At 48.2% G+C, this 20773-nt stretch overlaps 5 protein-coding genes across 5 annotated transcripts; all 5 read left to right on the forward strand.

The window, feature by feature from the left end:
* Positions 1 to 239: 239 nt before the first annotated feature.
* Positions 240 to 524, forward strand: LAESUDRAFT_765139 (uncharacterized protein; the record flags this gene model as incomplete). Its single annotated transcript, XM_040913581.1, has 2 exons — positions 240 to 342; positions 397 to 524. The coding sequence occupies 2 exons, from the start codon at positions 240 to 242 to the stop codon at positions 522 to 524; spliced, it is 231 nt and encodes a 76-aa protein (XP_040757608.1).
* Positions 525 to 5838: 5314 nt separating this feature from the next.
* LAESUDRAFT_765140 (uncharacterized protein) lies at positions 5839 to 6719 on the forward strand (the record flags this gene model as incomplete). The annotated part of the gene is made up of 3 exons (XM_040913582.1): positions 5839 to 5904; positions 5967 to 6092; positions 6369 to 6719. 3 exons carry the CDS (start codon positions 5839 to 5841, stop codon positions 6717 to 6719), a joined length of 543 nt encoding a protein of 180 aa, XP_040757609.1.
* A 720-nt stretch (positions 6720 to 7439) lies between these two features.
* LAESUDRAFT_765141 (uncharacterized protein) lies at positions 7440 to 7894 on the forward strand (the record flags this gene model as incomplete). Its single annotated transcript, XM_040913583.1, has 3 exons — positions 7440 to 7560; positions 7608 to 7666; positions 7739 to 7894. 3 exons carry the CDS (start codon positions 7440 to 7442, stop codon positions 7892 to 7894), a joined length of 336 nt encoding a protein of 111 aa, XP_040757610.1.
* Positions 7895 to 16899: 9005 nt separating this feature from the next.
* LAESUDRAFT_765142 (uncharacterized protein) lies at positions 16900 to 17481 on the forward strand (the record flags this gene model as incomplete). The annotated part of the gene is made up of 3 exons (XM_040913584.1): positions 16900 to 17139; positions 17303 to 17312; positions 17378 to 17481. 3 exons carry the CDS (start codon positions 16900 to 16902, stop codon positions 17479 to 17481), a joined length of 354 nt encoding a protein of 117 aa, XP_040757611.1.
* Positions 17482 to 17908: 427 nt separating this feature from the next.
* On the forward strand, positions 17909 to 19959 carry LAESUDRAFT_765143 (uncharacterized protein; the record flags this gene model as incomplete). Its single annotated transcript, XM_040913585.1, has 6 exons — positions 17909 to 17959; positions 18020 to 18145; positions 18198 to 18359; positions 18420 to 18998; positions 19211 to 19584; positions 19671 to 19959. 6 exons carry the CDS (start codon positions 17909 to 17911, stop codon positions 19957 to 19959), a joined length of 1581 nt encoding a protein of 526 aa, XP_040757612.1.
* Between the last annotated feature and the right edge of the window lie 814 nt (positions 19960 to 20773).

The raw sequence follows: 20773 nt of genomic DNA on the forward strand, positions 1-20773 counted from the left end.
CTCTCAGTGTGCTATATATCTAGTATCATCCTCATTTGTGATAGCACCCCTCACCTCACCAGTAAGTCTTACTTTGCGACTAGTGACTCGGCCTCATCAGTGGGCACATCGTATCACCACAGCTCGTCGCTGTAGGCTCTCAGCCAAGAGACCCTCAAGGGGACTCCTTATTTTGGTTGTCTATCTTTGTCATCGGCATGCCGTGACAGCATCAATATTTGTCGTATTAGCATTCCATCATGGCGGCCACAACCGACGTGAAAATGCCCATCCTTCCAAAGAGTCAACAGCATGGCAAAGCCAATTGGTTCGACTGGAAGGGAAAGATCATCACCATCACTCGTATTTGTAGCCTATATGCGCATCTCACTGGAACGCTTACGTGACCACCTCCAGCTCCACCAGGTGCAGACCCAGGCAACGTCGCACTTGCCAGGGCAGAGCAGCAGTTGTGGGACAAGCATGATGAGTTTGCGAAGGCTATTACCACCTTGAACATCATCGACTTCATCGGACCAGAGTGAAGGATGAGGGGAAAACAGCTCACGAAGTATAGACTGCCTTAGTGCAGAAGCGGGAGCGCAAAATGGCATTGACAATCATAAATGCTGAGGATTACCTCAAAGTGTGCATGTGGACTGAAGGGACCGACCTCCAGGATCATTTCATAGAACTTCACTGCCGTTGGCGTGCCACACATGACCTGGGATCTACGTTTGATGCTGCTAGATTCACAATTATCATATGCAACTCAATGTCAAACCTTCCATCGCTCCTCTTGCAAACCGATCTGGATGTTGTCATGGAGTTGATTCTTGCTGTCTTCGAGAATGACCGCATACAGGCCGGTAACCCGCTTAACCCGATGAAAACAGACCAAGTTGCATCACAAACCACCAGTATGTTCATGACATGTGCAAAACCCATACAGATATGTGAGTGGTGCCCGTGTGGTGCAAAGGGCCATCTGCAAGCCAATTGTTTCTGTGAAGGGGGAGGATGAGAGGGTCAGCAGCCAGCAGGGTGGACAAAGCCTATCCCTAAGAAGGGCTCACCTGCGGTGAAAGCGTTGACAGCCAAACAGGCTGCAGTGACATCGACAGCAGTGAAATCTGGGGCTACTGCATCTAGTCCTCAGATTCTACCACAAGTTCACCTTATGACAGCAACCGCACGTTCCACAAACACGAGTGATGGGCATGTATCAGAATATGATTATCATATATTCCTGGCCAGTGCCCACCTCGTCAATCTACCACATGTCGAGCCCATCAGCCATGGAACCCTGAGGGCCTATGCTGACACTGGTGCTACTCACCACTGCTTTGTGGATCGTGCAAGTTTCATCAACTATATGCCGCTCACTCTGATGCTGGGAAATGCAGCCAAGAAAGGTTCTTTAGCATCGTAGGAGTAGGCAATGTTGCCATCAAGATGATGATAGATGGATGTACATCCATCATTATATTTCAGAACACCATCCATACTCCCGATCTCATGGCAAATCTGATATCGATGCCATGCCTCGACCATGCTGAATATTCATTCTCTGGTGCAGCGGGGATGATGAACGTGATGGGCAAAGCAGGGAAGACAATGTTCACCTGCATCTTGACATTGGGTGACCTGTATGAGGTGGAGTTCACTAAGGTCAACTTCACTACCTTGCCAAATCTCTCTCGCATGTACCTCACTTATGATCATCATGCACTAGCAGTTGATGACCACAGTTCTGTGGCTGACATCACAACTTGGCATCACAGACTGGGTCATATTAGTGAATAGACTGTACAGACGATGGCACGGTCCAATGTGGTGTCAGGTATGATCATGAAGGGCAACCGTCCTGCTGGGAAGTGTGAGAATTGTCTTAAGGGCAAGCAAACCCATGCACCATTTTGTGCATCTGAAGTCAAGATGGAGCTCCTTGAATGAGTCTATGTGGATTTGATGGGACCATTTCCCATTGCTTTGCTAGGTGGTGCTCGATACCTTTTGACAATCGATGATGGCGTATCGTCCTATACCATGGTATACCCACTCACCACCAAGTCAATGGATGAAACATTACACCATTTTCAGGCTTTCCATCACATGGCTGAGTGACAGACAGGTTGCAAGCTGCACCATGTCCACTTTGACAATGACACTGAGTTCAATAATGGAGCATGGGCAGCTTACTCCCAGGACAACGGAATTGTTGTGGAACTGACTGTGCCCTATACACCTCAGGAGAATGGTGTAAGTGAGCACAGCCATCGCACCCTCACTGACCATGCTCATGCTATGCTGTATAATGCAGGCATCCTGAACCATTTGTGGGTGAAGGCTTTCCATATCGCTGTCTACTTGAAGTCGCTTACTCCGTCCGCAAGGCAGAAAGGCTGCACTTCATATGAACATTGTCATGGATGTGCGCCCAACGTAGTGCACCTGCATGCATTTGGTTCAGTAGCATGAGCCAGACTTACCGATGACACCTGGACCAAGCTCGATCCTAAGTCACATCGCTGTATCCTTGTGGGTTATACTGACAATGCAAACTTTTGCTTGTGGGATCCCACTGCTGGTCTAAGGAGAGGGATCATTAGGTCACACGATGTGGTCTTTGAGGAGGTAAAGGGTCACTGCACCTGTGAACCCACTGACATCTATGGTCAGGAGCCTACTGTCTCCACCGCAGCTGCTCATCCTACCCCTATTTCACCACCTGTACCCAATCCTGATCCAACATCACACAATGGTGGAGTTCCACTTGTTCCCGGTGATGCACCTGTCCCAGCACCGGCATCAGCCTCTGCTCCAGCTGATATGCTCAACCGTGTCCTGGCCATGAGCAGCACTCCTAACCAAACCCCTACTGGTGGAAGGTGAACTGGGGCTCTGTCCGTCTGCAGTCCCTTTGGGCTACGGTCGCAGAAAAGTTCAGATGATAATGCAGTGATGAGCAGCCATGAGTCATTCAGCTGTGATGCTTGAAACGGAGTCAGATTGTCAAAGGTTCTGGATCGGTGAGTGTCAGACTTGACTGTATGAATGCCTCTGACTGGGAAACAGTCAAAAGCTGGAATGTGGGGGTGTGTGGATGTAGAATGCGATTGGCGACTTCCATACTCATGAACGGTGGTGGCTGAAGGTCTGGGCTGGGGCACGAGGACCTTCTATATCTGAAAAGTGCTGGTCAAGCACCAACGAGCAATCCCTAACTGCCTCCAAACTGGGTCAAGCGCCAATGAGCAACCCCTAACTGTCTTCGAGCTGGGATAAGTGCCGACGACGAAGCCCTGAGCACTTCTGACTGGAACGAGTGTCGCCAATGAACCACTGGGTGTCTCCAAATGGGAATGAGCACTGACGATGAACTCCTGAGCACTAGCGAGGCTACGGAATCCTGGTTTGAGACTCATGACTGGTGGCGTGTGAGCAAAATGCAATGGCATGAGATACGAGAACACGATAACATGACTTATGTGGCTGAAACCCGAGTGGAGCTAGAGGCCACTGCTGAGAGTGCTGCCTCTCTTGGTGTCGAGAATCCCAGAGATGTAGAACGTGATCGCAATAGACGTAGACATAGTCGGGCATAACGTCCTAGCATAGACAAGATGAGAACTGATCACTGCTGCATGGGGAAACTCCATGTAAAACTCTCTTATTATTCCTATGTACAGTGTAGATTATATAGTGGATCAGAAATGAGCCAGCTGAGTCGCTAAAACGCATTTTCGATCCATTGAAACCTGTCACAAAGCTCGTCCCTGCCCCTCTCTATATCATACAATCAGGGAACTGGAAGTCCGGCCCTGTCAGGGTCCATTGGTCCACTACCCTATCTTCTGTTCAGTTAGTGCACTTGTTCATTTCCAAGTTGCCTAACTGGTCGTGTTTCACTCTCGTGCTGTACCTTGTAATCAGCTATGCTTCCTCGTGGCTCGCTCGTCATTTTCATGCCTCATGTTCACCTTCTGACCCCTTTATGCAGTTCCATGTTCCCAGGCTGTCAGTAAAGTCTTCTTTGCCCACTCTGGACTGTTTTGGCTCGGTGTTTGTCTTTTTGGATCGTGGTGACTCGCTATCTGATTGTGCGATAGTCAGACACAGTTTCTGGCATTTTCCGATCGCAGAATATCTCGGTATGTATCACCTATCTCGGTATGTACCACCTCCCCCATTCTGAGATCTGGACTGTCCTCAGTCCATTGGGCTTGCATACTTTAGATAGCACAACCTCACTGTCAGTTTTCCAGTCCTTCACCGCTATGTCCACGTCGACGGTGTCTTCAGCCTCGCCGCTCACACTCGCAGTGTCTACCCCATTGACAGTGCTTGCATTTCACTACTGCAGCACCTGTATAATCTTGTGTTCACATCACCCACTCCTGATGCTCATGCCTTGGTCTGGCAGGGCTGGGCCATGTCATTTTTCACTTATGAGGTGAGTATTCTGTGTTGCGATCTGCCTTCTGCCAGTCAATGCTGCGGCCTTCCAGTTATGCATGACCCGTGACTATCCAGACTGTGCCAAGAGTTTGCTGCATGAGGTCAATTCAGTGTATGACTGGCTCATGCTGAATGCGAGCCCTGACTTTGATTGGATCCCAGCAGTGGTCCCCTCCACCCTGAGAGGTTATCCTGAGGCTGTCGGCACCACTGACCTGATTCGTTCTCCTGCTGCGATGACTGCGATCATGCAGAAGATCATTAAGGCTGCAGACCATGGTGATTTTGACAAGCTCCCTGAAGGTCATGACCTTACTTGCGATCACTTTCTAATGGCATACACGACAAATGATGTTTTCGTGGAATGGCACGACCGTACATTCCTTGGGCAGACCATCCTAATTGGCTGCTGGTGGATAGATTATGATAGCTGACATGTTCCTTCTTCTTCCACTGTGTCTTGTACTATGGCGGAGATTCTTCAGGATGTGGTCAAGCATGAATCTGAAGTTGCTGCAGTGACTCTGCGAGTTCAGTGACATTCGGTGTCCGTGGTCACCACCAAGTCCTCTGAGTCAGATATGCTGTGTGAGTACTACGCTGCCATCCACACTCTCTCAAAGCATGTGCAAATCACATTCTTGAGTTTCGGAAAGCCGTGGCCGCATATCAAGGTACGTTCATTCGCTTTTCACCTCCTGTGCATCGCTTATGTTTCTGCCACCAGTGCTCTAAGTGCTTGATGGATGGCGACTGCATTATTATGCCTTCCGAGCATGGTGGACAGGCTTGCATTCACTGCTGAGTGTCGCACCTCCCTCCAGTACGCCTTCTTTTTCTTGATCAGAAATGCTGCCGTCCTGACTCCACTCCTTTTGTGATTGCAGGCACCAAATCACTTGTCGATACCGAGCAGATTCTTAGCGAGATTCGTGGACTGGCTGTTCCCAGCACTCTGCTAGTCAAGATCTATACACAGGAGCATACGCGACTGGTAGTGGAGGTGACTCGCATTAGCGAGCATCTTCAGTTCTTGAAAACCTTCCTGACTGCGAATAGGAAAGCCACGTAGTCTAGAACTGCCTCGATTTGTCTTTTGTGTACTCCATTTTCTCATGTACAATAGTCCGACTGTGTTCATCTCTGGTGCTGTGCCATGAATCTATTATTTTGTGTGGCTTTGATCGGGGTTGGCTCGCATTTCGGTTCCGCAATAGAAGTCCCATCCGAGTCACTCTAACTGGCTTCCTCAGAAAGCCGACTGGCTCTACCACGTGGTAGAGGATGATATCGTGAGGTTTTAATGACGCGTTCACGTGTCCGAGCTTGGCCAGTCCAAACTTTTCTGCAATGGCACCCAACTAGCCTCTCCCTCTACCTCAATCTCTTAGCTCCTCGATGGGTGACCCTGCTACTCTGTTGTCCTCTCAATGTCCTGCAACTCCAGTCACTTCTTCATGCAAGGTACACCTGTCTTTCAAACCTTTTGGCTTCTCGCAGTGCTAATGCCTTTCCTTGACACCTAGACAGCAGACTCAAAAGATGCTGTCATGGGTGTCATTTACTTCGCTTGGGAGGCATTGTGTGAGGCAGAGCCTCTCAATCCAGCTGTGGATTTCGAATTCCTGATACATGAGGTCCTTTCTGCCCTGGTAAGTGAATGCTCCATCGTACTCGCAGCTGGCTAACTTGCTCCCTCCTCTAGCATGATCTTCATGCCTTCTTGGACTCAGTGTCACAAACGTGCTATACCCAGTTTTGCCAAAAAGCCCAGGCACATCTCGACTCCTTCATTCAACCATCATGGCTATCATGATGCACAGAGTTGATCTCACCTGAGTGGGCTGCTGCCTTCTCGGCAAACAAGGTGCATGTGCTGGACTGTGATCTCTTGTCCTCTACTAACATGATCCTTCAACTCTCTCTAGGAGCTGAGCCCCCCTTCAGTGACTGAGGCTTTCGCACATACTCCTTCCAATACTGAGGAGGTCACGGCCTCCAACTCTCTGACCACTTCCACCGGCACTGACGATACTCTCCTCTCAGTTGCTCTGGCCTCTTTTTTTGTGGTAGCCATGCCTGTCACAGCTTCTGCTGCTCTTGGTGATCCTGTCCCTACATTTGAGTTTCAGGCTCGTGCGGCCAACCTGGTCGCTATTGACCCTCCTTTCAACTCAGATCTTGCAGCCATGGAGGTTGATCCTCCACTCGCTTCCATGTTCAATAAACCTCCCTCTGTGAAAGGCTCTGAGACCATCGAGCTCTCCAGCAATGATTAGAACAATAGCGATAGTGACGAGGTCAAGTTCATGGGTGGCACGATCCCCAACTTGTCTCCCGTGCATCTGAAGAAGGGCAAGGGTCGTGGTCACAAGTCCATCAAAGCTTCCAAAATAACTACGACCTCAGAGGACCAGTATGTGCACATGCCTGTGTGCTCCTTTCATGATCGCTCCCTTCCTGCAGAGTATCTTCTGGCTTGGCAGAAGCAGTCTATTGCTTATTTGGTAAGTGCTTGCCTGGCCCACCCTTTTCCATTGCTAACTCCTTTTTCCAGTGTCGCTATTGCCTTCTTTCTGAGAAGGTGTCTCTTACTTGCATGCTAAGCAAGTTCCATCCTAAATGCTGCAAATGTCACCATGACCACAAGGCCTGCAAGTGGTGGATGCGTGATATGGTCCCTGACATTGATAATGCCGACAGATGGCTTTCACTAAAGAAGCTGTACCATCAGAAGGATTGGCCACTGCCCAAGATGCCGGATGCTTCAGTGATTGTGAAGGCTTCTAGTCACCAGGGTGACTACAACGAGCAGATGCATGATGTGAACACTGCCAGCAGCGATTACACCACAGAGCTCGAGCTTCTGCTGGACACACTGATTGATGAATATGAGACTGTGATTGCTCCGGCCCCATGCCTTCATAGGCCTCCCTCCTTTCTCGTTATGTTTCTGGCTAACTGACCTCCCTCCAGGTCCAGCCCATACCTTACCTGACATGCCCAAGCCTGATGTTGAGTCCGACACTGAAGGTGCACCTGAGATTGTGACCGTCAAGCAAGAGAAGGGCACCACTGGGCCTTCTCGTCATAAGCTGGTGATTCCTCCACCACTGCATGGTATGTTCCTTTCCGCATCGTTACTTCTTTGCTAATGGTTTCTTTAGATCATTTCGACAGGCCTCCCAAGTGTCCTCGCTTTGACGACTTCAATCCTGATGACATCGTGATGCAGCATGCCACACCGGCACCATCATCGTTCTGCTGACCAAGGTCCTCAAGCTGCACTCGTCGAAAGGGCTCCTCCAAGGCTATGACCGTGAAGTCAGAGCCGATTCATGCTTCGACAGCTGTCATCGAGCCCTCTGAAGCTAGTACGCAACTTGAGTGGATGATCAAGCTTTCGCAACAGCTCCTCAAGGAGAACCATGCCTTGAGGGCTCACAAGTCGTGACTTCATTGGTGTGCTAGGCTTGGGCTGGGGTGATGCAAAGTGGGCCATCCACATATTTCTTCACATCTCTTTCGTGATCTCTCCCTACGTGCGCATGGAGCAAGTGTATTAGTTAGTCGTTTTGAATAAAATGTGTGCCAAAAAGCCTTGTGCGATCTTGCCTGACCAAAATATTAAGAAATTTGCCACCGAATATGATAGTCTTGTTCGAATTCTTGAGTCTCTAGCTGAGTCCTTGCCTATATACAATTGAATGATTAGTTCGAATCCCTATACTTGTCTATTCTGACTCGTTTGCATTGTACTGGTCCTGCGATCCTTCGTCTTCTTTCCCTGACTCCTCATCTTCTTGTTCTTCATCCAGTTCCTCTTCTCCTTGGTCATCCGCCTGATGTATCTTCATCAATCTGGTTTTCGATGCGTCCAACATTTCTTCTGTGATTGTGATCTTCTTCTTTGCCATAAAGGGCACCACCCTGAATGCAGCAATTGGTCAGTCCAATACTGCTCCATCCAACTTGCAGAGCATGTATGCTCCTCCCCGATTGCGAAACAGCACAATATATGGTTCAATATAGTGCGGTGTCATTTTCCAATTGAGTGCCTTCTTGATCTGCATATGCCAAACCAAGACTAGGTCTCTGCGCTTGAAGTCAAAATCCTTGATTGCATTCTTGTGGACTCGCTCAAATCATCTGACTGCTTTTCTTCTGGCTTCATAGACTGTGTTATAGATTCTTGCGACCTGTTCACGGCACTTCTGCAACACTTCAGCTCGACTCACAATTAGGTCAGTTGTTGTCACCATTTCGACTGGGGCTGGAATCAAATACGTTGCTTCAACAATGTCAAGCGGTAGGACTGGATTGGTGCCTGTGACTGTGAAATAGGGTAAGCAACTCATGTGTCTTCTAACTGTTACTCTTTCTGACCAGAAAATGGAATGTGTGACTTGACTCCATTTGCGCTCTGCTCCATCAGCAGCCTTGAATAGACCTTGCTGAACGTCGAAATGTGGTCGCTCAACGATTCCATTCACTCGTGAGTTGTAGCCACTTATCCGGATGTGCTTGATGTGGTATTTCTTCTCCAGATAGGCTGCTGCTTTTACGAATGGTGCGCCGTTGTCAGTTACGATTTCTGATAGTGCCCCCCAGCGACAGAGTATATCTTTGAAAATCCAATCACCGAGGGTCTTTGCAGTTTCTGCTTGAAGCATACAGAATGCAGGATAGTGGGTGAGTGAACATCGACCCTGCACGATGTACTTGAATCCATTTGAGGGCGGCATATGCATTGTGTCGATATATATTTTCGCAAATATCGGGGCTGGAATCGCAACAGTCAGTGGAATGAGAATCTGATGAATCTGTCGCTTTTAACATATTACACAAGTCGTGACAAACCAAGCGATGTCAGCCACGACATCCGGTCACCAAAAGCGTTCGCGAATCAATGACCGAGTCAGAAAAATGCCTCAATGCCCAAGTTTGTCATGTGCTCCAGCGAGGACCTGCAGTCAGTTTTCTGGTAATATGACTAGCTTGTGCAATCCTTGTCCATCTTTCCTCCAGAGATGTCCATCACATTTGAAGAAGTGAATCACATACTTGAGCATTCGATCGTATTCTTTGTCCGAGTAGTTCTCCAGTCGCTACACCGTTTCTAGCCAGTCAGTAATTAGAGCAATAAGATGGTCATTCTGCCTGGCTCATGTGGATCGTGGAACATCCTTGTAGCTGACCACCTTCGGGTCCTGAGCATCTCGCATGGTTTCCGATCCATCATTATTTTGAGTTAGAAGCACAAAAACTGATTGCGTGGCTGGCTCCTCCCCCGTTCTGAAAAATCGACCATCCTCGATCAACAGTGGATTACTCAGAAGCTGCACTCAGGGAAGTACTTGGTGCATAAAGCCGTTCATGCGATCCACCCAGTCATCGAAGTTGGTGTCCTCGATCGGCTCTGGTGGCAGGTTGCCTTGCTGGCTTGGTCAGCGTGATAATCCATCTGGACCATGCATGACTCCTGGGATGTGGACTAGTTGGAAATGGTACATGAGGATCACAATGACCCAACAATTAATGCTTGCGCTCGGGGCAATGTCTGGGTTCTGCAACATGTCCTTAATGTACTTGGCATCCACTTCGACTATCAGGTTACGAATGCTGATTAGATAGACCTTGAGTGCTCGCAAAGTGCGATATAGACCGTGGAGCTCGAGCTTCAGTTGCGAAAACCTCTTGCGGTCGTTGAGCATGATAGACCTAAACTGATTGCAAAACTGCTTTTTCGATCCGTCAGTTGTGCCTTGGCACAACTGTTATCCAACTGCGATCAGAGATGTGTCCATTGCAAGAATAACTGGTGCTGATGAGTCATAATTGATCATTCACAAAGCTGGTGACTCCAATAATGCCTGCTTTAGGTCTTCCATCGCTTTGAGCTGCACCTTGCTGAATTCAAATGGAACTCCTTTCCGAGTAAGCTGCACAAGTGAGTGCGCTCACTTTGTGAAGTCCCTGATAAAGATCCTTGCAACTCTGATCATGCCTAGAAAAGCTCGAACTTCTGATAGGTCCTTGCATGGGCCTCAATTTCTGACTGTCCAGACTCACAATGCATCTGGCAATCATCCAATCAGAGTACCCCTGTGTCTGATGACCATGATCTCTTCGGCGCATAGCGTTAACTTCGTTTCCAAGAAGATACCTCCAGCATACTCCATTCACTGCACAATGTGATTAAGATTCTGGAAGTGTTCCCAGACGAATCATTGAATGCCATCATTGCCTGCGATCATCTCGAAGCTTTTGTTTGAATTGAGATATCTAGTCACTGGACCTTTGACTGGGACATCGTCAATGTACGGCATGGTGAACGCAGGAATTTCGATTGCAAAATGTACGTGACGTCATCGTAGAAGATCGGCACCGAGTTTGTCCATCCCATCAGAAGGGTGACAAGTTGAAAGTGCCAAAAGGCATCTGGAATGTGGTGAGGTCATGCGATGTCTCTGCTATGAGTCTCTCATCATATCCAACATATAGATCAAGCATGGCTCCACAGGCATGACTGCTGAACTGCTCTGCTAGATGCTTCAGAGTCGGCGTAACTCCTGAGTGCTGGATTGTGATGGCGTTGAGTGGTTTGAGACTGTGAACGAGTCGCAGAGACTTTCCATCCTTCTTTATGACACAGAACCATCATGATCAATATGAAAAGTTTGAGGGCTCATAGACTCTGGTGTCCAGCTTCTTCTTGATAATTGTGCAGACTTCCTTGTAAATGCCCAGTGAAATCAGAATGTTCCGCTGAACCCATGGCTGATGTGGAATGACTGAGAAATCAATCGGCAGAAAATACTGTGACTTGAATCATCCTCACTCGGAATCGCTCCAAGCAAACACCTAATTGTGCAGATACATGAATGCGTGCATGAGAGCTCACTCTTCCAGCCATAAGAATCCCAGCTGGTGCACCACATCCAAAGCCTCCATGCATTCCTTCGTATAGCGACTGGTCAGAAAGAATGGACCCGGCCGCTCTGGAAGCTTAGATAGGTGTCGCAAAGGATCTCCATGTATCTGTCAAATGATTCGAAATTGCTCGAGTACCGATGCGATTACTGGTCGAGTTTTGAGCATGACTGGCTTGTACTTTTTCTTGGTCGCAGCATAGCCTGCTCTCGAGCTTGACTCTTGATCGCAATTGTGACCTATGATCATCTGTAGCAGTCATGAAGTCGAGGTTTGAGGGGTCAGTCAAAAATCTGAGGTGACTGTGTACAACGATGATACTGCATCGAGGGCCTGTCCTGAGGCTCGCAAATAGCTTGACTGAATGGAAATGGGATCGGAAGATATGACTGGGGAATAGGCTGATATGATAGGGGTATTTGTGCTGCTTACATCAATGATGAATGCCATCCCACTGCTTTCGGTACTCATATCTTCCACTAGTGAAAACCCAGATCCTTCGATCGCAAATGCTGTGCCCTGACTCATGGTGGTCCTCTTGGTATCGTTGCAACTCTTCCTGTGTTGGAACATATGACTGTAACCATCTGGTTTCCATCGAAGAAGTTGCGCACCATGCTCTTGGTGAGCACGTCAAATGGTCATCCTAAAAGAATATCGTATGCAGCTGTGCAAATGACATGAATTTGCAAGTAGAGGACGATATCTCCGACTTGGAATGGTACATTGCAAACAAGTCCGAGTGACTGGTCGACTTCTCCATTCGCAGACTGCATGTTGAGCTTTATTGTCAGATCATAGATGAGTCCCAGCAAATGGCAGATGTCTTCTGACATTGTGACAATCTGGCATCCTGGATTTAGGATTGCCTGTACTCGCTCCTTGTTGTCGATGAGGGTGACTATCGATCGCAATGCATGCAAGTCTTTTGTGACTGTCAACTGTTCTGGCTCTTCTCCATTGTGAACATGCTTCAAATAGGCATCATATGGATCAGGAATGACTGAACCCATCACTGCTAAAGGCTCCCCTCAACAGGTGAACTCTTCCTCCTGTCCAATCGTAGAACTACTGTCTTCTGCATTTTCCAAGATCATCGCCATTCCAGTTGCACTTGGAGGTATTACTCGCTTCAGTGTGCATGCTTCACGATACTTGTTGCACACATCTGGCAATATTGACAGCAACTCCTCCATGGACAACATTACTGCTGATGACTTCATTGATTGCTCAAATACTATAGTCGCAAGCTCTGGCTGGTAGACTGGCGGTGCATTGCGATAAGCTGCATCTCATTCTCCAGGCTTTGGTGCTTGCCCAAAATTACATGTGTTTGGTGGAACATATACTGCATTCGAACTGATTAGAAAGAATGCTCTGGAACTGGGTCTGCGACTACTGGCATAGAGAACTCGGTGCGCTCTCAGTGGCCTTCTCTGGCTCCACCTGAGGCTTCTGCTGTTTGGGTGCCTTCTCAGACTGTGCTGGCTTTGCGGCTGCTCCTGCTGGTCACCTCAGTGGCATATCAACTCCATCAAAGACTGGTCATGATCACTTCAGATTGAACAACTCTTGCTTCAGAGCTTCAATCCTATCTTCTGTGCCTAGCGAGAATGAGCTGGCTTTGTCTTCCGAGACCTCAAATAGATTTGCTGCTGAGACCAATGCCATGATTGGAGTCTGGTTCCATCTGTGCCACTCATAAATCTGATCATGAATCGTGATGCCTGGAATTGTGCGAGGGATGAAGGTGCCATTTGGAAGGACAACTTTTTCAGCTGCATTGCACATGCACTTGCCACTCTTAATGTCCTCCTCGACATGCTTTCATGTTCCGATTATGCCTCCGGCTTCTCCACAATAGTGGCAAAATCCACTCAGATTTTCATTTGTGACTGGTGGTCTGCTCGCAGTCGCAGTTTGACTCCCATTCTGCTTCACAACTCCTCCAGTCACAGCTGCTGTGAGTGTCTGAACTGACTTGACCAAGCTTTCAATAAGCAATGAGATATCTTCACTCTTGATTGCTGGTGCACTGCTAGTTGAAGTAGTTGTAGTCAGCTTTACTGTGGTCGGCCCTGTGCTAGTGCCGTGCAACATGAACTTTGCTGCCTCATAGATGTCGTTTACTAAGTAGAGATCATCTGAATAATGGTCTGGCTGCTTCAACTGTAGGCGCTGCGAAATCTGATTCCATAGCTCAGGCGAAAATCCTTGAACGAATGCGCGATTGCATTCTGACTCCAAAATGCGAGTCTTGCCAATGAAAAATGAGGTGATAGCTAGGAACTCTTGATGATAGTTCCCTAGTTCTGCGATGGTCTGAATTCCCAGTCGGGCTCACTCTCTGACTAAGAGATCCATGTCTCGCATTTTCCATTTGCGCTCTGTATCTGCACCTGGATACAGCTCTTGGATTGCTTGTCGCAGATCGACATAGGTCTTCGTTCGATCTGTATATTCTGGAAGTGACTCAACGAGGTCAGCGACATCTATATTGAGGTAATGTTTCACCCATAGCTTCTTTTTCGCTTCAGTGTTTACTTGGCAACACGTAAATAGGATTTTTAGGTCATCGAAGAAGCAAAAGAGAGTTCTTGGCTGATCGGGATCAAAGGTAGGTGCCGATCGATCGCCACAGAACGGCATTTGATTGGTTATTACTGTTCCCATCATGACTGTGGCTGTGGTGGTCAGGAAATTAAGTGTTTGAGTAGGGTTCTGGACTGAATTTGACACTTGTTCGGCTGCGAGGGCTGTTTCTAGCTCATCTAGAAGGGTCCTAAGTGAAACTTCTTGCGACGAAGCCTCAGAGATGTGTTCCGACTGTGCTTTTACTGTAGAAGACTCGGACGAATGGTGTGATAGCATGGTAAGCAAACTAAGTGGGCTGGGGATTCTAGAAGCTGGTGATGTCAATTGTGAAGCTGAGGAATGTGTTTCGAATAACGGAGATGGTCGAAAATTGGCTAAGTGTGGTCAGCCTTCTTTTGCTCGCTCGAATCTGGCCCTCTGAAACTCGTGTAGTCACCTGAGTCTTTGATTGAATGACGAGAAGACTTCTTCATCCGATGTTTCACCTATTGTGGTAATCCCGACTCTGTTTCAAGGGGATACCAAACTTCTTCTTCGGTCTCTGATCATAAGGCTGACAACTCGGTGCTGTGAAACTTTAAATCCTCTCCACCCCTCGCAGTGGGCTCCAGAAATGATATGCTCAACCGCGTCCTGGCCGTGAGCAGTGCTCATAACCAAACCCCTACTGGTGGAATGCAAACTGGGGCTCTGTCTGTCTGCAGTACCTTTGGGCTATGGTTACAGGAAACTTCAGATGATAACGCAGTGATGGGTGGCCGTGAGTCGTTCAGCTGTGATGCTTGAAACGCAGTCAGATTGTCAAAGGTTCTGGATCGGTGAGTGTCGGACTCAACTGTATGGATGCCTCCAACTGGGAAACAGTCGAAAGCTGGAATGTGGGGGTGTGTGGGTGTAGAATGCGATTGGTGACTTCCGTACTCGTGAACTGTGGTGGCTGAAGGTCTGGGCTGGGGCACAAGAACCTTCTATATCTGGAAAGTGCTGGTCAAGCACTGACGAGCAACCCCTAACTGTCTCCAAGCTGGGATAAGTGCCGACGATGAAGCCCTGAGCACTTCTGACTGGAACAAGCGTCAATAATGAACCCCTGGATGTCTCTGAATGGGAACGAGCACCGACAATGAACTCCTGAGTGCTAGCCAGGCTACGGGATCCAATGGAGATGGAATCCTGGTTTGAGACTCGTGACTGGTGGCGTGTGAGCAAAATGCGATGGCGTGAGATACGAAAACATGATAACATGACTTATCTGGCTGAAACCTGAGTTGAGCTAGAGGCCACTGCTGAGAGTGCTGCCTCTCTCGGTGTCGAGAATCCCAGAGATGTAGAATGTGATTGCAATAGATGTAGACGTAGTCGGGCATGATGCCCTAGCATAGACAAGATGGGAACTGGGCACTGCTGCGTGGGGAAACTCCATGTAAAACTCTCTTATTATTCCTATCACGGCAGACATGATGCGATTTATAAATGTAGAAAATTGTGTGGGAATGTCAGCTGATGTCTTACATTTTTGGCAAAGCTTTGCCAATTTAGCATTTAACTGGCAAATAGTGCACATTCACAGCCAATGTGAAACATTTTCAACATGAAATGCCATGGTTGCAAATATTTGTCACATATGTAAGAAATCAGTCAACATTCACACATAATTTCCCACATCGATAAATCACATCATGTCTGCCGTGTATGTATAGTGTAGATTATATAGTGGATCAGAAATGAGCCAGCTGAGTTGCTGAAACATGTTTCTGATCATACATTGTGTTTCCGATCCATTGAAAAACCTGTCGCAAAGCTCATCCCTGTTCTTTCTCTATATCATACAGTCAGGGAACTGGAAGTCCGGCCCTGTCAGGGCCCATCAGTCCACTACCCTATCTTCTGTTCCATTAGCACACTTGCTCATTTTTGAGTTGCCTAATTGGTCATGTTCCACTTCTCGCACTGCACCTCGTAATCGGCTATGCTTTCTCATGGCTTGCTCATCATTTCCACACCTCATGTTTCACCTTCTGACCCCTTCACACAGTTCTGTTTCCTCAGGCTGTCAGTAAAGTCTTCTTCACCCACTCTGGACTGTTTTGGCTCAGTGTTTGTCTTTTCGAATTGCAATGACCTGCTATCCGATTGTGTGATAGTCGGACACAGTTTCTGGTGTTTTTCTGATCACAGAATATCTCGGTGCATATCACCTCCCCCATTCTGAGATTTGGATCATCCTCTGTCCATCGGGCTTGTGTACTTTAGATAGCATGCCCTCGCTGTCAGTTCCCCAGTCCTTCACTGCTATGTCCCATGTCGACGGTGTCTTCAGCCTCACTGCTTGAGCTCACAGTGTCTACCCCATTGACGGTGCTTGCAATTCACTACTGCAGCACCTGGATAATCTTGTGTTCACATCACCCACTCCTGATGCTCATGCCTTGGTCTGGCAGGGCTGGGCCATGTCATTTTTCACTTATGAGGTGAGTATTCTGTGTTGCGATCTGCCTTCTGCCAGTCAATGCTGCGGCCTTCCAGTTACGCATGACCTGTGACTATCCAGACTGTGCCAAGAGTTTGCTGCATGAGGTCAATTCAGTGTATGACTGGCTCATGCTGAACACGAGCCCTGACTTCGATTGGATCCCAGCACTGGTCCCTTCCTCCCTGAGAGGTTATTCCAATGCTGTTGGGACCGCTGCCCCAATATGTTCTCCTGCTGCGATGACTGAGATTATGCAAGAGATCATCAAGGCTGCAGACTGTGACAATTTTACCAAGTTCCCTGAAGGTCACAACCATATTTGTGATCACTTTTTAATGGCATACACGGTGAACAACATTTTCATGCATCGGCACGACCGTACATTCCCTGGGCAGACCATTCCGATTGGCTGCTGGTGGATAAACTATGATAGCTGACATGTTCCTCCTCCTTCTGCCATGTCTCTTGCTATGGCAGAAATTCTTCAGGATGTGGTCAAGCATGAACCTGAAGTTGTTGCAGCAACTCCGAGGGTGCAGTTGCGTTCTGCATCTGTCATGAGTACGATGTCGTCCATGGTCACCATCAAGTCTTCTGAGTCAGATACACTGCATGAGTACTACATCGCCATCCACGCTCTCCCAAAGTGTGTGCAGATCGCATTTCTGAACTTCGGCAAGCCATGGCCGCATACCAAGGTGCGCCTGGTCGCTTTCTTCATATTCAGCTCGTTGCTTACATTCTGGCCACCAGTGCTTCAAGTGCTTGGTGGACAGGGACTGCATGATCATTCCTTCTGACCACAGTGAGCAGGCTTGCATTCACTGCTGAGTGTCGCACCTCAAGTGCTCATTTGTCTAGCCTCCCTCTAGTAAGCTTTTCGTCTTCTTGATCACAAAGGCTGCAATACTGACTTTATTCCTTTCACGATTGCAGATGCCAAATCGCTTGCAGAGACCAAGAGGATTCTTAGTGAGGTTCGTGGGCTGGCCATTCCCAATGCCCTATTGATCAAGATCTATACTCAGGAGCGTGCATGACTGGTTGTGGAGGCGACCCGCATTAGTGATCATCTCCAGTTCTTGAAGACCTTCCTGGCTGCGAATGGAAAAGCCACGTAGCCTAGAATCATCTCGATTTGTCCTTCATGTACTTCGCTTTCTCATGTACAGTAGTCTGACTGTGTTCATCTCTGACTTCATGCTGTGAAACCATTGTTTCGGTAGCCTCAATCGGAGTTGGCTTGATTTCGGTCCCACATAAGAAGTTCCATCTGAGTCACTTGAACTGGCTCCCTGAGAAAGCCAACTGGCTCTACCACATGGTAGAGGATGATACCATGAGGTTTTAATGATGTGTTTGCATGTCCGAGCATGGCTAGTTCAAAATTGTCTTCAGTGTCCGATGGCACCTAACTCCCCTCTCCCTCTACCTCATTCTTTCAGCTCGATGATGGATCACCCCACTATGCCTTCATCATCTCAGCATCCTGCAACTCTGGTCACCTCTCCTCACAAGGTGCACCTGTCTTCCTACCTTTGGCTTTTTGCATTGCTAACTTCTGTCCTTGACACATAGGCAGCGGACCCAAAGGATGCCGTCATGGGTATCGTTTATTCTGCTTGGAAGGCATTGCATGAGGCAGAGCCCCTCGACCTGGCCATGGACTTCGAGTTTCTCATACGTGAGCTCCTTTCTGCCCTGGTAAGTGACCACGTTGTTGTACTCGCAACTGGATAACTCTCTTCCTTTCTAGCATGATCTTTGCACCTTCTCGGATGTGGTGTCACAAACACGCTACACCCAGTTTTGCCACAAGGCCCAAGCACATCTCGATGCCTTTGTACAGCCATCGTGGCTTTTGTGGTGCGAGGAGTTGATCTTGCCCGAGCGAGCTGCTGCCTTTTCAGCGAGCAAGGTGCATGCACCAGACTGTGATCCATTATCTTTTGCTAACATGATCCTTCGACTCTCCTAGGATCTGAGCCCCCCTCCGGTGACTGAGGCTTCTGCTTACATGCCTTCTGATACTGGGAAGGTCATGGCCTCTGACTCTCTGACTGCTTCCACCAGCACTGATGATGCTTTTCTCTCTGTTGCTCTGGCCTCTTCTTCTGTAGTAGCTGCACCTGTCATGGCTCCTGCTGCTATTGGTATTCCTGTCCCAAAGTTTGAGTTCCAGGCCTGTGCAACAAACCCAGTTGCTATCAACCCTCCTTCTGACTCTGATGCTGTGGCTATGAAAGTTGATCCTCCACTTGCTACTGTGGTTGCTGAATCACCTTCTGCACAAGGCTCTGAGGTTATTGAGGTCTCCAGCAATGATGAGGATGATAGCGATAGTGATGAGGTCGAGTTCATGAGCAGAAACCTTCTAAACCTCTCACCAGTGCATTCGAAGAAGGGCAAGGGTCACAGTCGCAAGTCCACCAAGGCTTCCAAAATGACTACGAACTCGGAGGACCAGTATGTGCGCATGCCTGTGCACACCTTTTGTGATCGCTCCCTTCCTCCAGAGTATCTCCTGGCTTGGCAGAAGCTGTCTATTGCTTGTTTGGTAAGTGCTTGCCTGGCCCACACTTTTCCATTGCTAATTCCTCTTCCTAGTGTCGCTACTGCCTTCCTTCTGACAAGGTGTCTCGCACTTGCACATTAAGTGAGTTCCGTCCTAAATGCTGCAAGTGTCACCATGACCACATGGCCTGCAAGTGATGGATGAGTGATACGGTCCCTAACATTGATGATGCCGATGGATGGCTTTCACTAAAGAAGCTGTACCATCAGAAGGACTGGCCACTGCCCAAGATGCCAGATGCTAAGGTGATTATGAAGGCTTCCAGTCACCAGGGTGACTATGATGAGCAGATGCGCGATGCAAACACTGCCAGCAGCGATTATGCCATGAAGCTCGAGCTCCCGCTGGACACACCAATTGATGAATATGAAACTGTGATTGCCCTGGCCCCACACCTTCATAGGCCTCCCCTCTTTCAGTTTCGTTCCTGGCTAACTGACCTCCCTCCAGGTCCGGTCCATACCTTGCCCGACACACCTGAGCCCAATGCTGAGTCCGACGCTGAAGGCACATCTGAGATTGTTACCGTCAAGCAAGAGAAGGGCACTGCTGGGCCTTCTCATCATAAGTTGGTGATTCCTCCGCTGCCATGTGGTACGTCCCTTTCAGCATCATTACTTTCTTGCTAACGACTTCGCTAAGCCGATTCAATAGGCCTCTCAAGTGTCCTCACTTCAACGACTCCGACCCGGATAACATCATGATGCAACATGCCCACGTCAGCACCATTGTCGTTCCATCTACCAAGGTTCTCAAGCCGCACTCGTCAAAAGGCAAGGCTCATGCAAAGGGCTCTTTCAAAGCTGCGACCATGAAGTCAGAGCCATTTAGCTCTTCGCCAGCCACCATTGAGCCTTCCGAAACCAGTACACAACTTGAGTGGATGATCGAGCTGTTGCAGCAGCTTCACAAGAAGAATCAGGCCTTGAGGGCTCACAAGTAATGATGTCATTGGTGCACAATGAGTATGTGCTGGGTTGACTCAAAGCGGGCTGTCTGCATGGTTCTTCGTATCTCTATCGTGATCTCTCCCTCTGTGCACATAGGGCAATGTACTAGTTAGTTTGCTTGAATAAACCTGGGTGCCGAAAATCTTGCGCAAGCTTTCCTGAATGAAATATTAAGTGAGATGTCACAAAATAGTGTTGTCTTGTTCGAGTCCTTAAGTCTCTTGAGTCCCTAGCTGAGTCCTTGCCTATATACGATTGAATTATTACTTTGAATCCCTATACTTGTCTATTCTGACTCGTCGTGTCGTACTGGTCTTGCAGTCCTTCGTCTTCATCCCTGACTCCTCATCTTTTTGTTCTTTATCCAGTTCCTCTTCTCCTTGGTCGTCCGACTGATGCATCTCCTTCAATCTGGCTTCCAATGCATTCAACATTTCTTCCTTGCTGTGAATGGTATCGCCCTGAATGCTGTGATCGGTCAGTCCAGTACAGCTCCATCCAACTTGCAGAGCATGTAGGCTCCTCCCCAATTGTGAAACAACACAATATATGGTCCTATATATCGCAGTCACATTTTTCGATTGAGTGCTTTCTCAATCTGCATATGCTGAACCAAGACTAGGTCTCCATGCTTGAAATCGAAATCCTTGATCACATTCTTGTGGACTCACTTGAATCGCCTCACTGCTTTTCTCCTGGCCTCGTAGACTGCGTTGTGGATCCTCATGACTTGTTCTCAGTGCTTTTGTAGCCAGCAGTAAGACAGGATGAGTGCCCATGATGGTGAAGTAGGACAAACAACCCATG

The sequence above is a fragment of the Laetiporus sulphureus genome (genome assembly GCF_001632365.1).
Source record: "Laetiporus sulphureus 93-53 unplaced genomic scaffold LAESUscaffold_105, whole genome shotgun sequence".
Taxonomy (NCBI): domain Eukaryota; kingdom Fungi; phylum Basidiomycota; class Agaricomycetes; order Polyporales; family Laetiporaceae; genus Laetiporus; species Laetiporus sulphureus.